At 41.7% G+C, this 22,890-nt stretch overlaps 2 protein-coding genes across 2 annotated transcripts in view; both read left to right on the top strand.

Moving 5' to 3' along the window:
• TCEAL9 (transcription elongation factor A like 9) overlaps positions 1-22,890 on the top strand; it is a 303,391-nt gene that overhangs the window by 166,829 nt on the left and 113,672 nt on the right. The gene's annotated exons all lie outside the window — the stretch shown is intronic.
• Positions 19,459-21,229, top strand: BEX4 (brain expressed X-linked 4). Its single transcript, XM_066356704.1, has 3 exons — positions 19,459-19,569; positions 19,891-19,964; positions 20,660-21,229. Exon 3 carries the CDS (start codon positions 20,665-20,667, stop codon positions 21,025-21,027), a length of 363 nt encoding a protein of 120 aa, XP_066212801.1. The 5' UTR covers positions 19,459-19,569; positions 19,891-19,964; positions 20,660-20,664; the 3' UTR covers positions 21,028-21,229.

Below are 22,890 nucleotides of genomic sequence, written 5' to 3'. Positions count from 1 at the left end.
TAAATAAAAAAAGGTCTTGCTATAAAGCTATAGCAAGAACATACACCAAGCTACTACAAGCAATGAATATCTCCAGGGTTTTGAAGAAATACAGAATTTAAACATTCTTGTGTTTGCATTTGCCTTACAATCAGGCCTTACTACTTATATAATTACATTTTAAAATGGGAGGTGAGAATATGGTCTTAAAGTTATGCATAAAATTGTTGTTGTAGAGAGAGATTTACTTTTCTCAAAATGTGTCCACAACTGCACATGAAGTAGAAGGGGAGGCAGATTAAAAACTATGCATAACGTCATCCCAACGTTTACTAATCTGACAAGATGTGTCTATCATGAGGCTCAAAGACTGCAAGGATAATAGTAGTGGTATCCCAGGGTCTTGTGACACATTTATAGAAAATTCTATCTGGTAGGTTTAAGGAACCCCTGTTTCTCCCTCATCTTCTCCTAATCTGTTTTCCTCAACTTTGAGGTTCAAGGCGCAATTCCAATTCTCATCACCAGAGTGCAAAGAACTCAATTTCCTAAAATGTTTTCAAGCATACCTTTTAATTTAAAAAAAAAAAAAATTATTAATTTTAGAGAAGAGAGAGAGAGAGAGAGAGAGAGAGAGAGAGAGAGGAGGAGGAGGAGGATAGAGGAGCAGGAAGCATCAACTCTCATATGTGCCTTGACCAGGCAAGCCCGGGGTTTCCAACTGGCAAACTCAGCGTTTCAGTTGGACACTTGATCTGCTGCGCCACCACAGGTCAGACTCAAGCATACCTTTTTAACAAGGAAAGAAAATCAAAATAATAACCACTGTTGTATATTTAAATAAATTTTATTTTGTATATCAATTTTAAGTTCAAGGCAAAATTGAGCAGAAAGTACAGTTTCCATATACCCTTTCTTCCCACACAGTCTTCCTTCTTGTCCACTATCAACATCATGACTCAAAAGGCTACATTTGTTATAACCAATGAGCCTATGTTAACACATGCATTATCAACTAAAGTCCGTATTTTACATTGCCAAAGCAAAAAAACCCCAAAACATTTTAAAACTAATTTTTAAAAAAGCAGAATTTCAAACAGGAAGTATGAAATGAGTCTCTGTCTCACATACAATTAGGAAAATGTGATCCCATTTGAAAACTGAGTAAATGAAATCCCATTTGAAAAATCACTTTGAGGACCTATACGAACACTGTGCTTCCCAATAATTACACCAGCAGTCAAAATGAAGATATAATAAACCTCTGCATGGTGGGTAATAGATTAATTGTATAGAAGTAGTTTCCCCTAGTAAAACACTATTTTTAAAAATATGCGTTGGTCTAAATATAAGTAGCAGGACACCTTTATTAAAACATTTGGTATCTTGTTAAAACTGCAAATTCTGAGACCTGACCCTAGATCTGTTGAATCCTTTCCCTAAGGGTTGAGGCTGTGAAATCTGTATTTATTTATTTATTTATTTATTTATTTATTTATTTATTTATTTGAATGAGAGGCAGAGAGGCAAAGAAGCAGAGAGACAGACTCCCACATGCATCCTGACTAAGGATTCACCTGGCAAGCCTCTTACAGGCAACGCTCTTCCCATATGAATGAAGCCACTGCTCTGTTGCTTGGCAACCGAGCTATTTCTGCACCTGAGTCAGGTCATCCTGCCATCCTCAGCTCCTAGGACCAAATTGCTTCAACCATTTGAGCCATGGCTTCGAGAGGGGAAAAAAGAGAAAGAAAGACAGAGAGAGAAGGGGGAGGGGTGGAGAAGCAGATGGTCACTTCTCTTGTGTGCCCTGACTGGGAATTGAACCAGGACTTCCACATGCTGGGCTGACGCTTTACTACTGAGCCAACCAGCCAGAGCGGGATCTGTATTTTAAACTATTTCCCTGGTAGATTCTAATGTTTTCTATAGTTTGAGAGCTGCTAAAAACATAGTATACAAGATTTCTTTAAATTACTGTCATCTCTGTTTCCAATGTCAATTTGTTTTGCCACTCAACATTAAGTACCTGTTTCTGTTTTGATGTGTCTGGTAGGTTATCCAGACACCTAGCACTTGTTTACTGAGCACTTACTCTTTGCCTAGCAGGTTGGCTATTAGGCAACAAGACAGGAAAGGGCCCTCCTCTTATGGGGCTTACATTCTATTTTAGATACACATAAAATAAACAATAGCCAATGTAATTTTAGTGGATAAAGAGTGACATAAAGAAAATAAAACGGGAAAAAAAGAAAATAAAACAGGGAAATAGGTTAGAAAATAATATTTATGGAGAGGGCAGTCAAGGATGTCTAGCACCCTGGCCGGATGGCTCAGTTGGTTAGAACATTGTCTTACAGTGCAGAGGTTGCTGGTTCAATCCCTGGTTGGGGCACAAACAGGAGCAGATCAATGTTCCTGTCTCTCCCTCTTTCTTCTTTTCTTTTCTTTATAAAATCAATCAATATTTTTTAAAAAAAAAGAATGTTTAGGGCTACCCAATTTAAACAACTTCAAAGACTATCACTTACTTAGACTAGGCATGCATAAAGATCCGTGGAATTGTGCCATGCTTTATCACTTGAGAAGGCCACGCTATGAACGTGACTATTCAGCTGAGACCTTGACAACAAGAAAGAGCTGTGTGGGTGTAAAGATATTTTGATATTAGACTAGGGAACAGTACATTCTGAAGTGGGAGGAAACATGACTTGTTCCAGAAAAAGAGAAAAACTAGTGTAATGAGCCTGGTAGAAAAAGGGGTGGTGGGGAGGAATGAGAGATAAGGTAAAAAGAAAGCTATTGCAGGTATGGGACAGTATTCAAGCTTGACTGGCAATCTTACCACCATTTTTAGTCAATATACTTTCTAACATCTGAGACTACTGTGGCACATCTTCACTTCTCTCTCACACCTCAACATTCTCAACTACCCTTTTGGCTTTTTGTTTCTTTGGAAAAGTAGATGTTGTCACAGAAAGTGTTGTCTATATTCTCCTACCACCAAACCTACCAACTTGTTTACATCAGCGACTATACTCTGCCTAAGGTAATCCTTCTCTTTACAATGGATCACACACTCCAAGAATGGGATTGTGTAATTACCCCCTTCTCCCTTGAGCCAACAATATTTCTCTCTCTACTGGATTAATGAACATATGCATGAATAAAAACATATATGAACTCATATAAAAGATTTGAGAATTGAGTGATGAAGTATAAGATGGAGGTGTTACTGCAATTCTCTGGACACGTAACTGTCCCACTTTCTTTTGTGATGGCCTGCTTCCCTCTGCATATAGCCTACTAGGATATAAGTCTCTTAAGTACCTGAATACCATCCTGTTCATCACTGTGTCCTCTTTTGCCCAGAGCAGATGGATTTAGCCTAAATTTCCATTAATAGGGTTCTAGTTGAATACACAAGCATGACAGAATACATAGACATGTCAGAACACCATGCAGCCATTTAACAAAAAGGTGTAATTCTATACACAGTGGTGTGGAATCATATATTAGATATATTATTATGTAAAGCAAATGACAAGGGTAGAACAGAATATGCAGCGTTACTTGTTTGTTTCCAATTCTGTTGCTGTGGAAAATGTACTAATTAAGCAGAGCAGAATTATTCCAGCTCTGGCTGCCAGCCATTTGAGTGAGCCACTCCAGATATTCCTTCGGTTGAGCCTCCAGATTGCTACATCCTCAAACAAAACCACACAGGACGAAAAAATTGCTCAGCGGAGCCAAGTCAACCCACAGAACCATGAAAGATAATTAAGATTTGGTGTTATTTAAGCCGCCCCAAATTTTGTGTGGTTTCTTACAATGGCAATAGGTAGCTGAAACACTTCAGCTTGATGTTAACACCTTAGACACTCTGGACAAAAGACCCTGCTGAGCTCCCTGCTGCCAGCCAGCATCCACTGCCGGGAGATCTAGCCCATATAAGTCTTCAGATGTTCAACGCTGCAGCTGAGATTGAACTGCAACTTCATAAGAGATGCCATGGGAAAACACATACCTGAGCTCAGTCAACCTACAGAAAACTATAAGAGATGATGATGATAATAATAACAACAACAATAAGAAAACAAATATTTTAAGCTAATAATTTTGGACCTTGTTTGCTATACAATAATAAACAACCAGAATGATATAGAAAGTAAAACAAATTAGTGTGTAGACTTAAAACATTTTTATATGCATATACCGAAGCACATATATTACATATTTATAATATGTTTAGTGGATTCAAATGATGAATACCAATCTGATTTTCACTTAAAATAAGTCTTGGTTATCGGTTTTTGTCATTAAAATACAGCTATCCTGTGCTCTGAAATGTATGAAGACTATTCCCTTTCATTGATAAATAATCACATGATGCGAATATAGCTGAGTTCGCCTCCCTTTCCATTTATCCCAGCCTCTCCCCAGTGGAAACCACACTCCTAAGTTGATGTACCTCTTTCCATATATGGTTCCATATTTTTACTCGATACGCATAGATAAAATTTAAATGTATAAAATACTTAAAATATATAACATATGATATAATATAAAACATGTATATAGACTACTTATGGACATGTAAACATTTTATAATGTTTACATTGTCAAAGAAATTGTTTTCAACTTGCATTCTTTTTTTTAACTTTATTTATTCCATTTGTTTTTTTCAGAGAGGAGAGACAGGGCGGGAGAGAAAGAGAGAGAAGGGGGAGGAGCAGGAAGCATCAACTCCCATATGTGCCTTGACCTAGGCAAGCCCAGAGTTTCGAACCAGAGACCTCAGTGTTCCAGGTCGATGCCTTATCCCACTATGCCACCACAGATCGGGCTCAACCTGCATTCTTTATGTAATATTACCTTTAAGACATTCACACATACTGTTATGTGGACATATAGCTCATTCATTTTAACTGTGCATAGTGTTCTATTGTATAAACACACCATAATTCTTTATTTCCCTCTTAATAATATTTCTGTATTTAATAAATACATCTGTTTTTAAGTTTATGGTTTATATTATTATTTCCCACCTAGTCTTTCTTGTCCAAGCCACCAATTCTTTTGGCTCCTGGCTGACCCACCCCATTGTGTGTATATTATGAGAGAGATGATAGTTATTAATAACAATATATTTGAATAGTGTTTATAATTTTCAATTACCTTTCAGTATATTGCCTCAGACAATCTTTACAAATACTCTTAACTTTATTTTTTAAGACTTTATTCACTTTAGAGAGAAGAGAGAGAGAGAGAAGGGGGGTGAGCAGGAAGCATCAAGTTCCATATGTGCATTAAGCAGGCAAGCCCAGGTTTTCAACCAGCGACCTCAGCATTCCAGGTTGACATGTGATCCACTGCGCCACCACAGGTCACAACATATACTCTGAACATCAGTTAATTTGCTTATAAGCTAGTAAACGGAACTTAAGAAAAGTTAAGTGGCTTGTTTAGGCACACAGAGATAGTGACAGAATCATGGACGTTTGTTTGTTTTATAGACAATGCCTTGCCTATTAGGAGAGAATGAGGAGTGTCCAAGGATGTATAATAACTTCCTTCCAATTATCTCTGATAAAGAGAATTGAACTGAGAAGTATCCTTGTGTATTGAAAAATATACCTAATTCAGAATAAGAAAATTTGCATTTCAGTCTCCTTTCTGCAATTATGGCTGGAAAATAAAGCTGATGTTTATGCAAAGTCAATTGGCCATTAATGAAATGAACCTTGACTCCCAACGTTTATGTGGTATATTTCAAACAATAAAGCTTTGAGTTTTAAATTTATTGAGTTTATTTATTGATTTTAGAGAGAGAGGAAGGGGGGAACATCTATTTGTTGTTTCACTTATTTATACATTCTTGTATGTGCCCTGACCGGGGATTGAACAACCTTGGCTACCTACCCCGGGATGATGCTCTAACCAATGAAACTACCAAGCCAGGGCCAGTTCTGAGTTTTAATATGCAAATTCTTTTTTCATTTTTGCAGTTGGTAATTTCTGGATAATTGCAGGGTCTGGTTCATGGAGCAAGCATGTTTGTATAATGTGCTGGTTTCCATATGTTTGGGAGGTGTTGTTACAACATGGATGGATATTTTAAATGTCAGAACTAATTATTTTCTATAACAACTTATTTTTTATAATTTTGGATCTTTTAACATATGTAGTTATTTTTGTTCACTGTTCATTTTTCCTGGTTATTTTGAAAAACTTTGGGGAAGAAATGTATTCTCTCAGCAGACAGAAAAAACATGAGGTAAAGGGAAAAATGTTTACTAGAAACCTTTTAAACCTAAGAAAACATTTTTAAGCAAATATCATTTTTTTTGCAAATATCATTTTTAAACACATTATTTATTGTTTTGAAAAGGAATCAACCGGTACCCAAATAGTTGCTATTCACAGTGATAACAAGACTTTTGTTACTTTTTGACGTTCATCTATCATTTTTTCTCCTTGCCTAGAACTTTTAAACATATTTAGAGATATGAAATTTCCACAGCTATATTTCTGAAAGCAATTATAAAACAGTGTTTTTAAAATCAATTGAAATATATCAAATATTATTTGTGACAAATAAACTTTATAATTAACCAAGTATTTTATTTAAAAATTCCAGAGAAGAAAGCAAACATAGCATTGTACTGTTCTCTTAAAAAGGATATTTTTTTAAATAACTATATGCTTTCATTTTACTTTAGAGAATTAAAAAACATATAAAGGGAAGACATCATCCAAAATAGGAGAATAGGACATTCACAGGTTCCATGCCAAAAACTTTCAGAATCAACTTTTGCAGAATTCTGGAACCCAATGCAAAATTTAAAACAACCAGGGAAGGACTTGTTGAAGAGAGAACTTTTATGCATTGCAGTTAGAAAGTGCTATAGTGTTGTAAATTGCCAGCTCACCATCCTTAATACCTCACATCAGCTGTTGAAAGTTGCTAGTGCCTTATTCTGAACATATGGACCTTACTGTTTGCACAAAGAATTGGGGCTGTGGGTCTCAACCTGTTTGGCAGGTTTCCCTCCAGGGCCAGCACAAAGGTGTTTCTTTGTTTTGCTGACTCAGAGCCTTCCCAGGAGTGAAGTAAGTGTCTTTTGCAGCAGCAGCCTAGGGCAAAGGATGACATTCGAAACAAACAATAACAGAATGATAAGCTTGAGAAGAAGATTCTGGGAAAGAAGATACATGAGGAAATAAAAAATTTTTAAAGTTCACCAATATACAGTAGGATTGAGAAGGCCACATATATACCCAGGATGGGATGGGCGTGCTTTCAAGGCCTGAGGAGACTCAAAGCTCTCACCTCTGGCAGACTTTCAGACCCCCTGCAAGTAGGAAATGAAAACTAATGAAGAATTGTAAATGGCCTGAATAAGCAAAGAATGAGTTCCCAAGCCAGACCAATTTGCAAAGACTGGAAGAGTATTTCTTTTTTCTTATTCTTTTTTGCTTTACTGGCTCCAAGTATTTAAAGTAATTGTCAAAAACCAGGTGACCACTAAGGTAGGACAAAACCCACTTCAGTGGACATACATGATAAATATTGCACACTTTTTAAAAATAATTTAGAAAAGTCACTAAACAAACAAGGAAAAACAACCCACAACAGCCAACAACAACAAATTCTGAGATGGAAAAATATGATACCTAGAATTATCACATTATAATGTTCAAAATGTCCAGTTTCTACAACAACATAAAATTATGAAGCATGCAAAGAAAATATGGCCATTCACAGGAAAAAAGAAATTAATAAAAACTGTCCCTGAGGAAGCCCAGACAATGGACATACTAGTCAAACACTTTAAATCAACTACAGGTATCTTTAATGTGCTCAAAGAGCTAAAGGAAATCATAGACAAAGAACTAAAATAAACCAGGAGAATTGTGTTTCACCAGACAACGAATATCAGTGTTGGGCAGATAAAATGTATTATGCTCACTTTGTTAAAGATGGCGCTGCCCACGTGGAGGCCGTTGCCCAGGTGATATTAATGTGTGTCTCTGTGGGCTGTGGGCAGGCAGGATCCTTGTAGCCTGGGGCTTGGTTTTAGGATTAAGCCTTTCCCACCCTTTTTGATGTGGGGTGGTACAATCCCATCATGCCTCAGATAAGTGACTTTGTATTAGAGACTTCCCTATTTTGTATATTGGATTAAGGCAGGCAGGGGTCTCAAACTCGCGGCCCACGGGCCGCATGCGGCCCGCCGAACAATTTTGTACTGATTTTTTTTTGTTTTCAACTGCAGTGAGAAAAGTGTTGCGTAACAGTTGCTTTTTGTAGACCTAGTGCGGCCAACGAACGGCTGTGATCTTGTTCTGCGGCCCACATGCTGAGTTGAGTTTGAGACCCCTGGATTAAGGTCTGTGTAAGGCCAGGAGCCGCCATCGTGGCCATTCACATGCAGGTTCCCATTGGATTCGGGCAGACGATAAAGAAATGGCGGAGTCAGAGAATGGGGGGCCATCCTATTTATTGGTGTCTCACCAAGACAGGCAAACCACAAAAGAAGACAAGGGAAAAGCAGAAAACCAGCTCTTCCCATGAAGGGCAAGGGATCAGGGAAGCCCCTGCAATTGTGATAGCAGGAACTGTGTCCAAGCTCCTGGTCTGTCCCACTTTATAGTGTAGAAAACCAAAATCCCTTAATCCAATATACAAACAAGGAAGTCCCCGATACAAAGTCACTTATCCAAGGCATGATTGGATTCCTCATGAGAGTGCACCACCCAGATCATACAATCAGTCAAGGGTGTGGGGAAAAGCTTAGTCCCAAAACCAAACCTCAGGCTACAACGACCTGGCCTGCTTATAGCCTGTCCCCCACACCCAATATAAGTCACAAGCGAGCAAACATATATATCATATTTACAAACTTATTTGACCAACAGTCTGGATTTCTACATTATAAAATGGGGGCAGAACGGGAGCTTGCTCTCTTGGTTCCTGAGATTAATATTAGAGGAGAGAGTAGAGAGGAGAGCAAAAAGGCCACATGGAGGAGGCCAGGGGAAGCAGCCAAGATGGTGGAGTGTTGAGTGAGAAGCCAGTTTATGCAGAGTTTGTGCAGGGAGAAGGAAGGAGATGGGAAACAGAGGTGAATAAGTCTGGTGAGCTAGAAACCTTTGATTCTAGGAAACTCGGATAAGTCAGTAGCTTTGTGAGCACTGAATGTGAGTGGGTTTTGGAGCCCAATGTGTGTGTTTTACTTGCCCACCAAGCAAGTAAAACAAGCTAGGATTAAAGATGATGGCCCACCATCCTCCGACTCCGCCATTTCTTTACCGACTGTCCGAATCCATTGCGAACCTGCATGGGCCGGGCTGCTGTGATGGTAGACCTGGCTACTGGCTTTACAATCAACAAACAGGAAAAAGTTGTAAAAATGTAGCAACACTGTGTATGGCCAGTAGCCAGGGCCACCATCACAACCGCCTGGCCCATGCAGATTCGCATTGGATTCGGACAGTCGGTAAAGAAACAACGGAGCCAAAAACTGGTGGGCCATCATCTTTAATCCTAGCTTGCACCCAGCAGGCAAGTAAAAACACACACTGGGCTCCAAAACCCACTCACATTCAGTGTTCACAAAGCTACTGACTTATCCGAGTTTCCTAGAATCAAAGGTTTCTAGCTCACCAGACTTATTCACCTCTGTTCCCCATCTCCTTCCTTCTCCCTGCACAAACTCTGCACAAACTGGCTTCTCACTCAACACTTCGCCATCTTGGCTGCTTCTCCTGGCCTCCTCCACATGGCCTTTCTCTGCTCTCTGCTCTGCTCTCTCCTCTAATAATAATCTCAGGAACCAAGAGGGCAAGCTCCCGTTCTGCCCCCATTTTATAGTGCAGAAATCCAGACCTTAATCCAATATACAAAATAGGGACGTCTCTAATACAAAGTCACTTATCTGGGGCATGATGGGATTGCACCACCCCACATCAAAAAGGGTGGGAAAGGCTTAGTCCCAAAACCAAGCCCCAGGCTACAAGGATCCTGCCTGCCCACAGCCCGCCCCCAACACACATTAACATCACCTGGGGAACGGCTTCAACATGGGCAGTGCCATCTTTAACAAAGTGAGCATAATATATTTTATCTGCCCAACACATGGCCTCGTATGTCATTGTATAGTATATAAAGCATCAACCTAGAATGTTGAAGTTGTTGGTTTGAAGCCCTGGGCTTATCCAGTCAAGGCACATGCAACAAGCAAACAATGAACAACTAAAGTGAAGCAACTATGAGTTGATATTTCTCAGTACTTCTCATCTCTCTCCCCTCTCTCTGTAAAATCAATAAAGAAAATCTTCTTTAAATAATGTACTGATACGAACTCTAAAGCTAAAAAAGTATAGTAGCTAAAATGAAAAATTCAATAGAAGGTTCAATGTCAGATGTGAACAGTCAGAAGAAAAGAAAACATAAGTACTAAGCTCATGGACCTTGGCTGTAGAGAAAAATTTATGAATATGACCCCAAAGGCAGAAGAAGTAAAGGCAGAAATAAGTGAATGGTACTATATCAAACTATTGATAAAAAGCTTCTACATAGCAAAAGAAACTGACAACAAAACAAATAGGCAACCAACTAAATGTGAGATGATATTTGTAAACAACAGCTCCGATAAGGGGTTAATATCCAAAGTATATAAAGAATTCACAAAGCTCAGCAACAAACAAGTAAACAATCCAATTATCCAATTAAAAAATGGGGAGAGGACCTGAACAGAAACTTCTCCCAAGAGGACATACAAATGACTAACAGATATATGAAAAGATGTTCGTTTTCGCTAGCTCTTTGAGAAATGTAAATCAAAACTAAAATGAGGCCCTGGCCGGTTGGCTCAGTGGTAGAGCATCGGCCTGGCGTGCGGAGGTCCCGGGTTCAATTCCCGGCCAGGGCACACAGGAGAGGCGCCCATCTGCTTCTCCACCCCTTCCCCTCTCCTTCCTCTCTGTCTCTCTCTTCCCCTTCCACAGCCGAGGCTCCATTGGAGCAAAAGATGGCCCGGGCGCTGGGGATGGCTCCTTGGCCTCTGCCCCAGGCGCTAGAGTGGCTCTGATAGCGACATAGCGACGCCCGGATGGGCAGAGCATCGCCCCCTGGTGGGCGTGCCGGGTGGATCCCGGTTGGGTGCATGCGGGAGTCTGTCTGACTGCTTCCCCGTTTCCAGCTTCAGAAAAATGCAAAAAAAAAAAACTAAAATGAAATACCACCTTATACTCGTTAGATTGGCTATTATCAACAAGACAGGTAACAACAAGTTTTGGAGAGGCTGTGGATAAAAAGGAATCCTAATTCACTGCTGGTGGGAATGCAAATTAGTACAGCCATTATGAAATAAAGTATGATAGTTTCTCAAAAAAATTAATAGAATTACCATATGACCCAGCAATCTTTCTACTGGGTATCTACCCCCAAAACTTGTAAACATTGGTACATAAAGACACATGCATCCCTATGTTTATTACAGCATTGTTCACAGTGGCCAATACATGGAAACAACCAAAGTGTCCCTAGATTGAAAGTTGAATAAAGAGATGTGGTACAGCCTGATCAGGTGGTGGCACAGTGGATAATGCATTGGACTGGGATGTGGAGGACCCAGGTTTGAAACCCCAAGATTGTCAGCTTGAGCGTGGGCTGATCTGGTTTGAGCAAGGCTCACCAGCTTGAGCCCACGGTCACTGGCTTGAGCAAGGGGTCACTCGCTCTGCTGTAGCCCTCTGGTCAAGGCACATATGAGAAAGCAATCAGTGAACAACTAAGGTGCCACAACGAAGAATTGATGCTTCTCATCTCTCTCCCTTCCTGTCTGTCTGTCCCTATTTGTTCCTCTCTCTGTCACAAAAAAAAAAAAAGAAAAAAGAAAGAGAGAGAGAGAGAGAAGGAAGGAAAGAGGGAGGGAGGGAGGGAAGAGAGAGAGAGAGAGAGAGAGAGAGAAAGAAAGAAAGAAAGAAAGAAAGAAAGAAAGAAAGAAAGAAAGAAACATATATACAAAGCAATATGGTGACATTGAATGAAATAAGTAAAGCAGAAAAAGCTAAGAACTATATGACTTCACACATAGATGGGATATAAAACTGAGACTCATGGACATAGATAAAAGTGAAATGGTTACCAGGGGAAGCGGACGTGGGAAAGGGAGACAGGGGAAGGTGTATAATGTGATGGAAAATGATTTGACTGCCCTGGCTGGTTGGCTCAGTGGTAGAGCGTCAGCCTGGCGTGCAGAGGTCCCGGGTTCGATTCCCAGTCAGGGCACACAGGAGAAGCGCCCATCCACTTCTCTACCCTTCCCCCTCTCCTTCCTCTCTGTCTCTCTCTTCCCCTCCCGCAGCCGAGGCTCCATTGGAGCAAAGATGGCCCGGGTGCTGGGGATGGCTCCTTGGCCTCAGCCCCAGGCGCTAGAGTGGCTCTGGTCGCGACAGAGTGATGCCCCAGAGGGGCAGAGCATCGCCCCCTGGTAGGCGCGCCGGGTGGATCCTGGTCGGGCGCATGCGGGAGTCTATCTGACCGTCTCTCCCCATTTCCAGCTTCAGAAAAATACAAAAAAAAAAAAATGATTTGACTTCGGGTGGTGAAGATGCTATAGAAATGTACTCTTATTGATCAATGTCACTCTGTTAAAGTTAATTTTCTAAATAAAATTTTAAAATTAACAAAAAAGAACAGTCAGAAGAAAGAAACAGGCAACTTTCAGATAAGTCCATTGAATTTATGAATTCTGAGGAGCAGACAGAGAAAGCAGAGAGAGAGAGAGAGAGAGAAGAGCAGAAATACTATTTGAAGAAATGAAGGACAAACTTTTGAAATTTAAGGGAAGTCATGAATATACACATCCAAGAAGCTCAATAAATCTTAAGCAGGATACACTCACCAAGACACATAATAATCAAATTGTCAAAGACAAAGAAAGTATCTTGAAAGAAGCATTATGTATTAGCTCTTATTTAAACCCTGATCCAAAAAAGCTATATTTTTGTGTATGACAGAGACACAGAGAGAGAGACAGAGAGAGGGACAGATAGAGACAGACAGGCAGGAAGGGAGAGAGATAAGAATAAATTCTTTGTTGCAGCTCCTTAGTTGTGCCTTGATGCGGGTGGGAGTAGGGCTTTTAGCAAGGGATCATTCGCTCTGCTGTAGCCCTACTCCCACCCGCATCAAGGCACATATGAGAACACAATCAATGAACAACTAAGGAGCTGCAACAAAAAACTGATGATTGATGCTTTTCATTTCTCTCTGTTCTTGTCTGTCTGTCCTATCTATCCCTCTTTCTGACTCTCTCTCTGTCTCTGTAATAAAAAAAAAAAAAAAGATTGACCATGAGTTGTTAACTGTGAATAATGGGTAATGAGTACATTTTCTTTCTTCATACAGTGGGCTCTGCATATCTTTGAGTTCCACATCCTCAGATTCAACCAACTGCAGATTGAGAATATTTTTAAAAATTATGTTGCTGCTGACATGTACTGTGTTGTCAGGCTTATGATGGTTGCACCTGAACGTGTAGAGACTTAATCGTGTTATTTCCTAAACAATACAGTATAAACTATTGACATAGCATTTACTTTGTTACATATTATAAATAATTTAGGGGTGATTTAAAGTTTTTGGGAGGATGTGCATAGGTTATATGCAAATACTATGCTATTTTCTAAAAAGGACTTGAGAGTCTCTGAGTTTGGGTATCCCTGGGGTCTAAGAACCAAGTCCCCATGGATTTACAAGGAGGACTGTACACTTCAATTTTTTTTTTCATTTTTCTGAAGCTGTCTTTCTAGGGAGAGACAGTCAGACAGACTCCCACATGCGCCGGACCGGGATCCACCCGGCTTGCCCACCATGGGGCGAAGCTCTGCCCACCAGGGGGCGATGCTCTGCCCATCCTGGGCATCGCCATGTTGCGACCAGAGCCACTCTAGCGCCTGAGGCAGAGGCCACAGAGCCATCCCCAGCGCCCGGGCCATGTTTGCTCCAATGGAGCCTTGGCTGCGGGAGGGGAAGAGAGAGACAGAGAGGAAAGCGCAGCGGAGGGGTGGAGAAGCAAATGGGCGCTTCTCCTGTGTGCCCTGGCCGGAAATCGAACCCGGGTCCTCTGCACGCTAGGCCGACGCTCTACCGCTGAGCCAACCGGCCAGGGCCTACACTTCAATTTTTGTATGAAGCTTTTCATAATAAAAGTTAATGTAAACTATATTTTAAAATGTAGTTTTATACAAGAAACAATAAAAAGTATTAGGAATAATAAGAAAAAAAATCTATATATTCTTGACTTATTTCCCGTCCTCCTGCTACCAGAAAGAGGACCTGGCCTACGGAGTGTCTGCCTAGAGCCTGCTGGTAGGGTCTGTGCAGTAGAGGTTTCACAACAAGAGTCCAGGTAAGTTTGAGAGGACATTTATTAAAGCTGGGGACAGTGAGACAGACAAGGAAGAATCTAGAACAGAAGAAGCAACAGGAGAGTCTAGGCAGGGCTGCTTTGGCCTCTAGAAACCTTATGGCAGAGAAATGAGCCTATGCTGGAAAGTGAGACAAAAAAGGCCCTGGGGACTGGTGAGGGGTGAGGCCTGGCCGAGCCCCGCTGCCCACTGCCCGCCTGGTTGCAAGTCTCATGGGGACCTTAGAGTTTAGGAGACACAGGCCTGTGGGGGAAGTGCATGGGACGAGGGAAGGGAAAGACACAGGCTGTACTCCTAGGAGCTCTCACTGGGTCCTTTGTTTTGAGGGCTTTTAAAAACTAGGAGTTTAGGGGAGGATTTATTCATCAGCTTTTCTAGGTGTGCCCTTTCAGGGTCATGGTCTCTACTCATTGGTCAGACCCATGACAGGGGGTCATTAGTCATCACAGCTGCTCTAGGTATCACCCACCTGGTTTTGATGCGTTTCTGTGCCTGGAGCTAAAGTACAACTGAGCCCTCTAGGGAGGTGACGTTCTGTATTTGACTGTAAAATGCTCGGCCTGTTTGTTCAATTTTCTGTCTCACTTTTTCCATCCCACTTACCACGAATTTTTCCTAGCTTCTTACTAACATTCATCATCTACCCTCTCTCCTCAGAGATTTCCATCTCGGAAATCTTTTAGGGGTGCTGAAGGAGGAGGGTCTGTCTTCAGTAAATGCTTCCTGCTGACAAGGATCATGGTCCCGGACTGCAGAGGGTACCAAAGGCCCTCTCCACCTAATGTAAGGAAGACAAGGGAATGGGATCAGAGATGGAACGGAGAGGCTGTTAGTTGATTTCGAAGTAGGGATGGGATAGGAATCCCTGAAGCAACATCATTTTGATATGGAATTGTTGGATCCTAGAGGTAACAAATTTGACAAGGTTACAAGGCATGGCCTAAAAATGAGATATAAACAAGCAATTGAGTATGTAATAAGGCATATGCCTATGAAAACCAAAGGAAAAAAAAACACACAAAGTTTAATGATTACAGAAAATTATCAACTAGTTTTTGAGTGTGTAAGGCTGTCAGTTGAAAAGATTTTTAGATGTAAGTCTTAAAGTTCCTTTTGCTGGAATGAAAGAAAGCAGTCACAATAAGATAGATTCTCCTTATTTGCAGTTTAAATATCTCTGGTGATATCAACAGGTGTTCAGGTAAATTCTGAATGGCTTATACCACATCAGTAGTTCTCAATAATGCCAAGTCAAAGGACGGGAGAGAAATGAAACATCAGTTTGAAAGAAAACTAGAAAATTCAGGATCCAATTCAATTTGTAGGTGAAAAATAAATTTAACTAGAGTCTAATATCCCCAATTGTGTATTATAGATTCTATTGAAACATGTTTTTCCCCTAAAACCACCCTCATTTTTATGAAAGATTGCCAAATCAAGACTATTTACTGCATGAAGTCGAGTTACAATTTGGCCTGATGATTTGCATAAACACAAGAATAGTAACTGATGATATAGGCTCTTTTAAATCTGTTCTGCTGAAATCTCAGAAAGAATCTTTAGATTAGGCTTCAGTTAGCCTCTCAGAGCGAATAAACTGATCCACAGGATTGCCATCCAGCTTGGCCTGCAATATCTATACAGGTCTGGGTAAATTCTTCAATTTCTAGAAGTTCCCAAAAACGTCTTGAGGTTCCTTCCTTGACATCTCTCAGGAAGGCAACTTTTGTTCTGCACCTGGAAAGACTTCTATGAACTATACGAATAAGCAAGGTACTAGACTATTTCTTTTTTGGCTCTTATCGGCCTCAAAGTCAATCTTAATTCCTTAAAGCTTTATGGTGACATCCAGAGTACAGGCATGTCTCTTTCAAACATGACATTCCAGTCAAAGTCATGGTTACTAAAGCCACAGTTGGAAACTGATTTTATGTGTCTTATTATAAAGAGAATAGATTCTTAGTGGATCTATGCAAACAAACATACTGCCATGCAAATAATAATACTCAGTCTTAATGAGTTGCCAAATTCTTGGGGGGATTAGGCAGGAAGAAAAGTATAAATGCTTCCATATTTCTTATAAGGGTATAATTTACCAAATTGCTCTAGGAAGGATAAAAACAAGTTTCCTTTTATCTGAAAAACAGATTTTTAAAATTATTAATACTTTGAACAAAGTTATATGAATAATAATCCTCAGTTCACTCAGTTCCATATAATCAATTTTTGTTTATCCTGATTATTTGCCAGTGTTTCCATGGATCCAGTTATTTCTTAGAGTTCTATAAACCTTCATCTGGTTCAAAGATATGACCTGCTTAGAAACCTGTAATTTAGAATAAGTCAGGGTCTTTCTCATAGATTTTTTGTAAAGATATAACATATTTGCAAATTCATCGGTAAAAAGCAATGGCTGTCTATAAATGATGAAACTTAAAATGACACGGTAATAGACATGATTAAAATGCAATTATTAAAGAAGTTTGCTTTTCTGTAAGATATAACTCCAAGATAATTCCTTAGTAAATAATAATTACTATGAAATGACATAGAAGAACAATACAAAGCTCACATTTTTAGATTCAACACACAATTTCAATATATAAAAACAAAAAGTATGCGAGAGTTTAAAACAGTGCATATAACTCATTGGAAGTGTGCACTGAGCTCTGCAAACACTTTGTAAACAACCCAATGTGTGGACCACAAACAGTCAGAGTACCACTGACTGATGTCCCCACAAGGAACCATCACTCTTGGCTTGCCTGCTATCTGACAGGACAACTGCTACTACTTAGAGCTCCATTTGAATCTTTGGAAGTGCCTGAAATTTTTAGACCATCCATTTGAATAAAAAATATATATATACAAATAAAACATAGTTGTTATTATTAATTTGACAAAGCTTTCCATGTAATTTCAAGCATATCAAAATAGGCCTAATTAGTTTAAAATTTCTGTTTCATGAGGAGAAAGAACCTTTGAGGTAGTACAGGGGCTCATTGGAATAACTCAAATTCATTTCTAGGTTTAAGAAAAAGTGTCTTTGCTTGGGGTGGAGTGCACACGATACAGAGGGCAGATGGTGTTATATTGAGTTGTACAGTTGAAACCTATCTGGTTTTCTGAACCAATGTCATCCCGATTAAGTCAAGTAATTAAAAAAAAGAAATTCTCTCTTAAATAAACAATTTTTTTTTTAAGTTTGCTCGCTTGTATTGAGACAGCACCATGTGTGTATAGTCTTTGGAAGGGTGAGGGTGCTTGCCCCAGGGCCGCAGATTGCAAATTGCAGGTTGCCATCCTGCTTGGGAGGGGTCATTGTTTGCTGGAGAAGGGTATTTTCCCCCAGCTGGTTTTGGCTGAACAGTGGAGAGAGAGAGAGAGAGAGAGAGAGAGAGAGAGAGAGAGAGCATGCTCTGAAGCTAGTGGGGGACCCTGAGTCCGGGAAAGTCCAGAAAATGAGTCAGGACTTTAGGAGCCCTGAGTGAGAGGGAAGCTGTCTTCCCTGCCGCCTGTTTGCTCGTCTGCCATTAGGAGACTTTAATAAACGGAATGACCACCCTTTTCTGGTTCCACCGTTCTTTTACCATCTGCCTGAATCCAGTGAGAACCTGATGTGCATGGCAACAGCAGCGGCCACTGGCCCTACAGTCTCGTAAAACCCAAACCTTGGGGAAATTGTCACACATATGTAACCAAAAGATTATGACATACTTCTTGTAAACCTGGGTGAAACAAACATATTTTGTGGCCACAATTCCAAAATATATCAATCAAACTTAAACAGGTTTTAACATCAAATATTTTATCCAGACCACAGGATCATGTTTAATCTGTGAAAGCATTTAATCTGTTTAGGCTAATAAAATCTTATACCCTCGTTATACATTCCGGAGATAGAAAACGCACCACATATAATACACAGACGAACGCATCATATAAAGACGACATATATAAAGACCATACACACAATTCAAATTACTAAATTTTGTAGAGAAGGCACAAGATTTTTTTTTCTTTTGTTCTTGATAACTTTTAAGAACGCAGGGGCAATTTAGAACTTAAGTTTTTTTAAAAGTAGCACTTATTTTCTTCAGTTACCTCAGCCTTATTTACATTCTTAATTACCCAGCTGGAGGCCTGTCCAGGCTCTCTATGAAAGCTTCAAGGCCTATGAATGAGCCGGACAAACAAAGGAAGTCTTGGCTGTAAAGGGAAGAATTAAGCGGCAGGAGAGAGCCGAAGGGGGCAGGCTTTGGCTCTCTGAAAGCTTTACAGGAAAGAAATGAGCCTAGGCAGGGCTTCTGTCAGCTCACTGGGAAGTCAGAGAAAACGGGGCCTTGGAGACAGGTTCAGGGGGTTTCCTAGGAGGAGCTGCCACTGCCCACTGCTCCCCTGGTTACAAGTCTTGTGGAGTCCCTTAAACTTTAGGAGATGCCTGCCTGAGGGGAAAGAAGAGGAGAAGGAGGAGTAAGGGGAAAGTGGGGCGTCCTCCAGGGAGGGAGAGCACATGCTGGCTCCTTTGTTTTGAGGGTTTTGAAAGACTAGAATTTTAGGGGAGGATTGTAATAGAATCTTCATCAGTTTTTCCAGTTGTGCCCTTTCAAAGGTTAAGATCTCTACTAATGGATCATGCCCGGAGCAGGGGGCGGGGAGGGGGTAGGTCATTAGTCACTACCGCTGGTTCTGGGGTCCCCCACCTGGGCCTGGAGCTAAAATACAATGAAGGCCTATACGGTATCTCTACGGAGGTGACCTGTACCTGGCTGTGAATCACTCAGCCAATTTATTCAGCTGTCTGTCTCAGCTTCCCCATTCTACTTGCCAAGTAATTTTGCTAACTTCTTACTATCCTGCATCAAAAGGATAAATGACAGGATCCATGCTGAGGTTATTAAAGGGGGATAGGTGGGGAGGCGGGAGTAGGACAGGTGTGCAGGCGGAGGGCTGTGCAGGACCTCAGAGCTGGAGAGGGCGGGACGGGGGCGTCGCTATTGGCTGTGACGAAATCCTCACGTGACCCTCCTATATTAACTGGCGCGCAGCGTGCTGAAGTCAAGCGCAAGCCGTGGCCGCTTGCTCTTCTCGCTTTTGCTCCCGGTGGTCCTGAGAGCTCCGGCAGGGGATCCCCAAGAGGCGGAGCAGGTAAGGGACCCGGCCGGGTGTGGACCGTGGTCCTGGCCGGCGGAGCCTTCCCGGGGGTCGCGAAGCCGCGCACGGACCGCCGCCCCCACGCCCCAGGGCAGCCCCGCGCGTGTCTGGGGAAGTGCAGAGCGTTCCCCGGGGCGGGCGGGGGGGTCCCCAGGCGACCACCCCTCGGAAACACCTGCCTCTCGGCCCCCGCCCCGCCCCCGTCCCTCTCGGTGCTGGACGCGGTGCTCACGGCGGGGAGGGGGCGGCCGTGCGGGAGGGCGGGGCGGCGGGCGCCAGGCGCCGGGCTGCAGCGGCCCCGCTCCCCCCCTGCAGGTCTGCGGGCCCAAGTGTGGCGGCGGCGCGTGCTCGCGACGACAGCGGAGAGCAGCCGACAAGGATAGGCCCAGGTGGGTGCGCGGGACACTGGTGGGAGTGCAGGGGTGGAGATCGAATGGAGAGCTCCGAGACCCCTAGTCATTACTCCCACCCCCAACCCCATTCTCCATTTTTGGTGGCTGTAGAGGCCTGGGCTTCGATCGCAGGGAAAATGGTGGGTTTGGGGCGAGGGAGGGAGGGGCGAGATCTGGGACTGGGGGCCCCTAGAGGGCGTCGGGAGCCTCTCACGTGGGAAAAATGCCATTTTTAATTTAATTAATTGGGATGACATTGGTTAATAAAATTACATAAGTTTTAGGTGTACTGTTCTATTCTACATCATCTGGACAGTGCACTGCACGTTCGACACCCCAAGTCAAGTCAAGTTTCCTTTCATTACCCCTTTTTCCTCACCTACCTCTCACCCCATTTTTGTTTTGTAATCCCCATACTGTTCTCTATGAGTTTTTCTTTCTTTGCTTAATCCCTTCACCTTTTTCATCCAACACCCTTCATTTCTGACAACTGTTAGTCTGTTCTGTATGAGTCTGTTTCTATTTTGTTGGGGGTTTTTTTGTTTTTTGTTTTTGTTTTTTTTAAAAAAAAAATGCAATTTTTAAAAGCCTTTGAAATCCAGGGCTCTGAATCAAGTTGCATAGTAGGGCCTCTGTCCTCGGTGCTGATCAGTCCATCCATTAAATAATTCCTTCTATCCCTTGTCTCCTAGGAGCAATGGCATCCAAAGAGGACCAAGCAGTGAAAAATCTCAGCGTGGAGAATGCCCAGCTGGAGGACGAAGGAGGGGACCAGGCTGCTGTGCAGAATGGGGAGGAAGCACGCAATCTGGGAGTGGGGGAAGGCCAGAAGCCTGGAGGAAATGCTAGGCTGGGCTGGGTTAGGCGACTGGTCCCTACATTTCGATGGGCCATATCTAACAAGCGTGGTGATCACAATGAAGTGGGGAATAATGTAGAAAAGATAGCAATGCAGCCAATGGAAATCAAGAGAAAGACTAGGGAGCTGCAACTGAGACATGATACACACTTCCAAACTCCTGAGCCTGATACTCATTATGACTTCTGCCTTATACCTTGAACCCTAAGGTTAACAGTGTAGCCTCTGCTTTAAAACTTAGCAGTTTTGTGATTTACTCTTCTCTAAAGCCTTTTGGTGTTTCTAATTGAGTATTGTTTTTTCTCAGTGCAAAACTACAGCAAGGTCATTTCACCAATTTTGGGGGAAATCTTTTCATGATGTGAAATTAATAAAGCAGTTTAAAAGCAATCTTTCTCTTGCACCTCAGTTTTTATTTTTTGTTAATATTACCTTTCCTCTCCTAACTACCTGGACTCAAATTCTCAATCAACAATTACTATTTTTATTGTCCCCAACCAATTAGTAAGGAAGGATCCTATTCATAATTCAACATCTAGTACTATTTTAAGAACATGCTTTCTATAGCCTGACCTGTGGTGGGGCAGTGGATAAAGCATTGACCTGAAACACTGAGATCGTGAAACCCGGACCTTGCCCGATCAAGGCACATAATAGAAGCAAGTACTATGAGTTGACAGGAGTTGATGCTTCGTGCTGCTCCCCCCTCTCTCCTGTATAAAAAGATCAATAAAATGTCTTTTGAAAATTATCTTTAAAACACCTTGCTTGAGGAACTTTAGAGAAGGCAGGATCTCTGACTTAAGAACTAGTGGGGCTCGAGAATCTCCACTTTTTAAAATTTACTTATTTTAGAGAGGATAGAGACAGAAAAGAGGGGAGGAGCAGGAAGCATCAACTCCCATATGTGCTTTGACAAGTGCAGGGTTTCAAACCAGTGATCTCAGCGTTCCAGGTCAACACTATCCACTGCGCCATCACAGGTCAGGCCGAATCTCCCCTTTTTAACAAGCTTCCCAGGTAACTAATACGCAACAAGGCCTGAGGTTACCATTGTGTGTGTGTGTGTGTGTGTATATATATTGATGTGTGTATGGATGTGTCTACATATAACCAAGCCATATTAAGTGTGAACAAAGTAACTGGTGGATACTGATTTAAATTCAACGGGCAAAATGCGTTTTAAAAAAAAAAAAAGCCTGCCTGACCAGGCGGTGGCACAGTGGATAGAGCGTCCAACTGGGATGCAGAGGACTCAGGTTCGAGACCCCGAGGTCGCCAGCTTGAGCGCTGGCTCATCTGGTTTGAGCAAAAAGCCCACCAGCTTGAACCCAAGGTCGCTGGCTCCAGCAAAGGGTTACTCGGTCTGCTGAAGGCCCGCGGTCAAGGCACATATGAGAAAGCAATCAATGAACAACTAAGTTGTCGCAAAGTTCAATGAAAAACTAATGATTGATGCTTCTCATCTCTCCGTTCCTGTCTATCCCTCTCTCTGACTCTCTGTCTCTGTAAAAAAATAAAATTAAAAATTAAAAAAAAAAAAGCCTGACCTGTGTTGGCACTGGGGATAAAGCGTTAATCTGAAATGCTGGGGTCACAGGTTCGAAGCCCCAGGCTTTCCTGGTCAAGGCACATACAAGAAGGAAAAATGAGTTGATGCTTCCTGTTCCTTCCCACCCCCACCTTTCTCTCTTAAATCAATAAATAAAAACTTTAAATAAAAAAATACAAGACCTTAAAATGGACTGATTAATAAAATGGTAGGGAAAGTGACAGATGCAGGTACTGGAGTTTAGAGATGCTAGGTACCAAGGCTATCAACTGCTGTATATTTTGGGAGGGGACTCTGGCCTGGGCCATTTTCTATAGGACTTTGTCACCTGACAATACAGACTATCTGACTTGTAACGTAAGCTAAGGAAAATCAAGGAGGACTCAGCCAGACTGAGGCTGCTGTTTTATATTTTGTTTTTCTATATTCCCAGTGCAGATACTAATTTTTTAGAATATGGCAGAAAGAAATCTTCAAGACCCTCTAATCCGGTGTCAAAGTGAAGATTGCCA

Source organism: Saccopteryx leptura, chromosome X (genome assembly GCF_036850995.1).
Source record: "Saccopteryx leptura isolate mSacLep1 chromosome X, mSacLep1_pri_phased_curated, whole genome shotgun sequence".
In the NCBI taxonomy this organism is placed as follows: Eukaryota; Metazoa; Chordata; class Mammalia; order Chiroptera; family Emballonuridae; genus Saccopteryx; species Saccopteryx leptura.
This window is presented reverse-complemented; position numbering and strand designations above follow the sequence as displayed.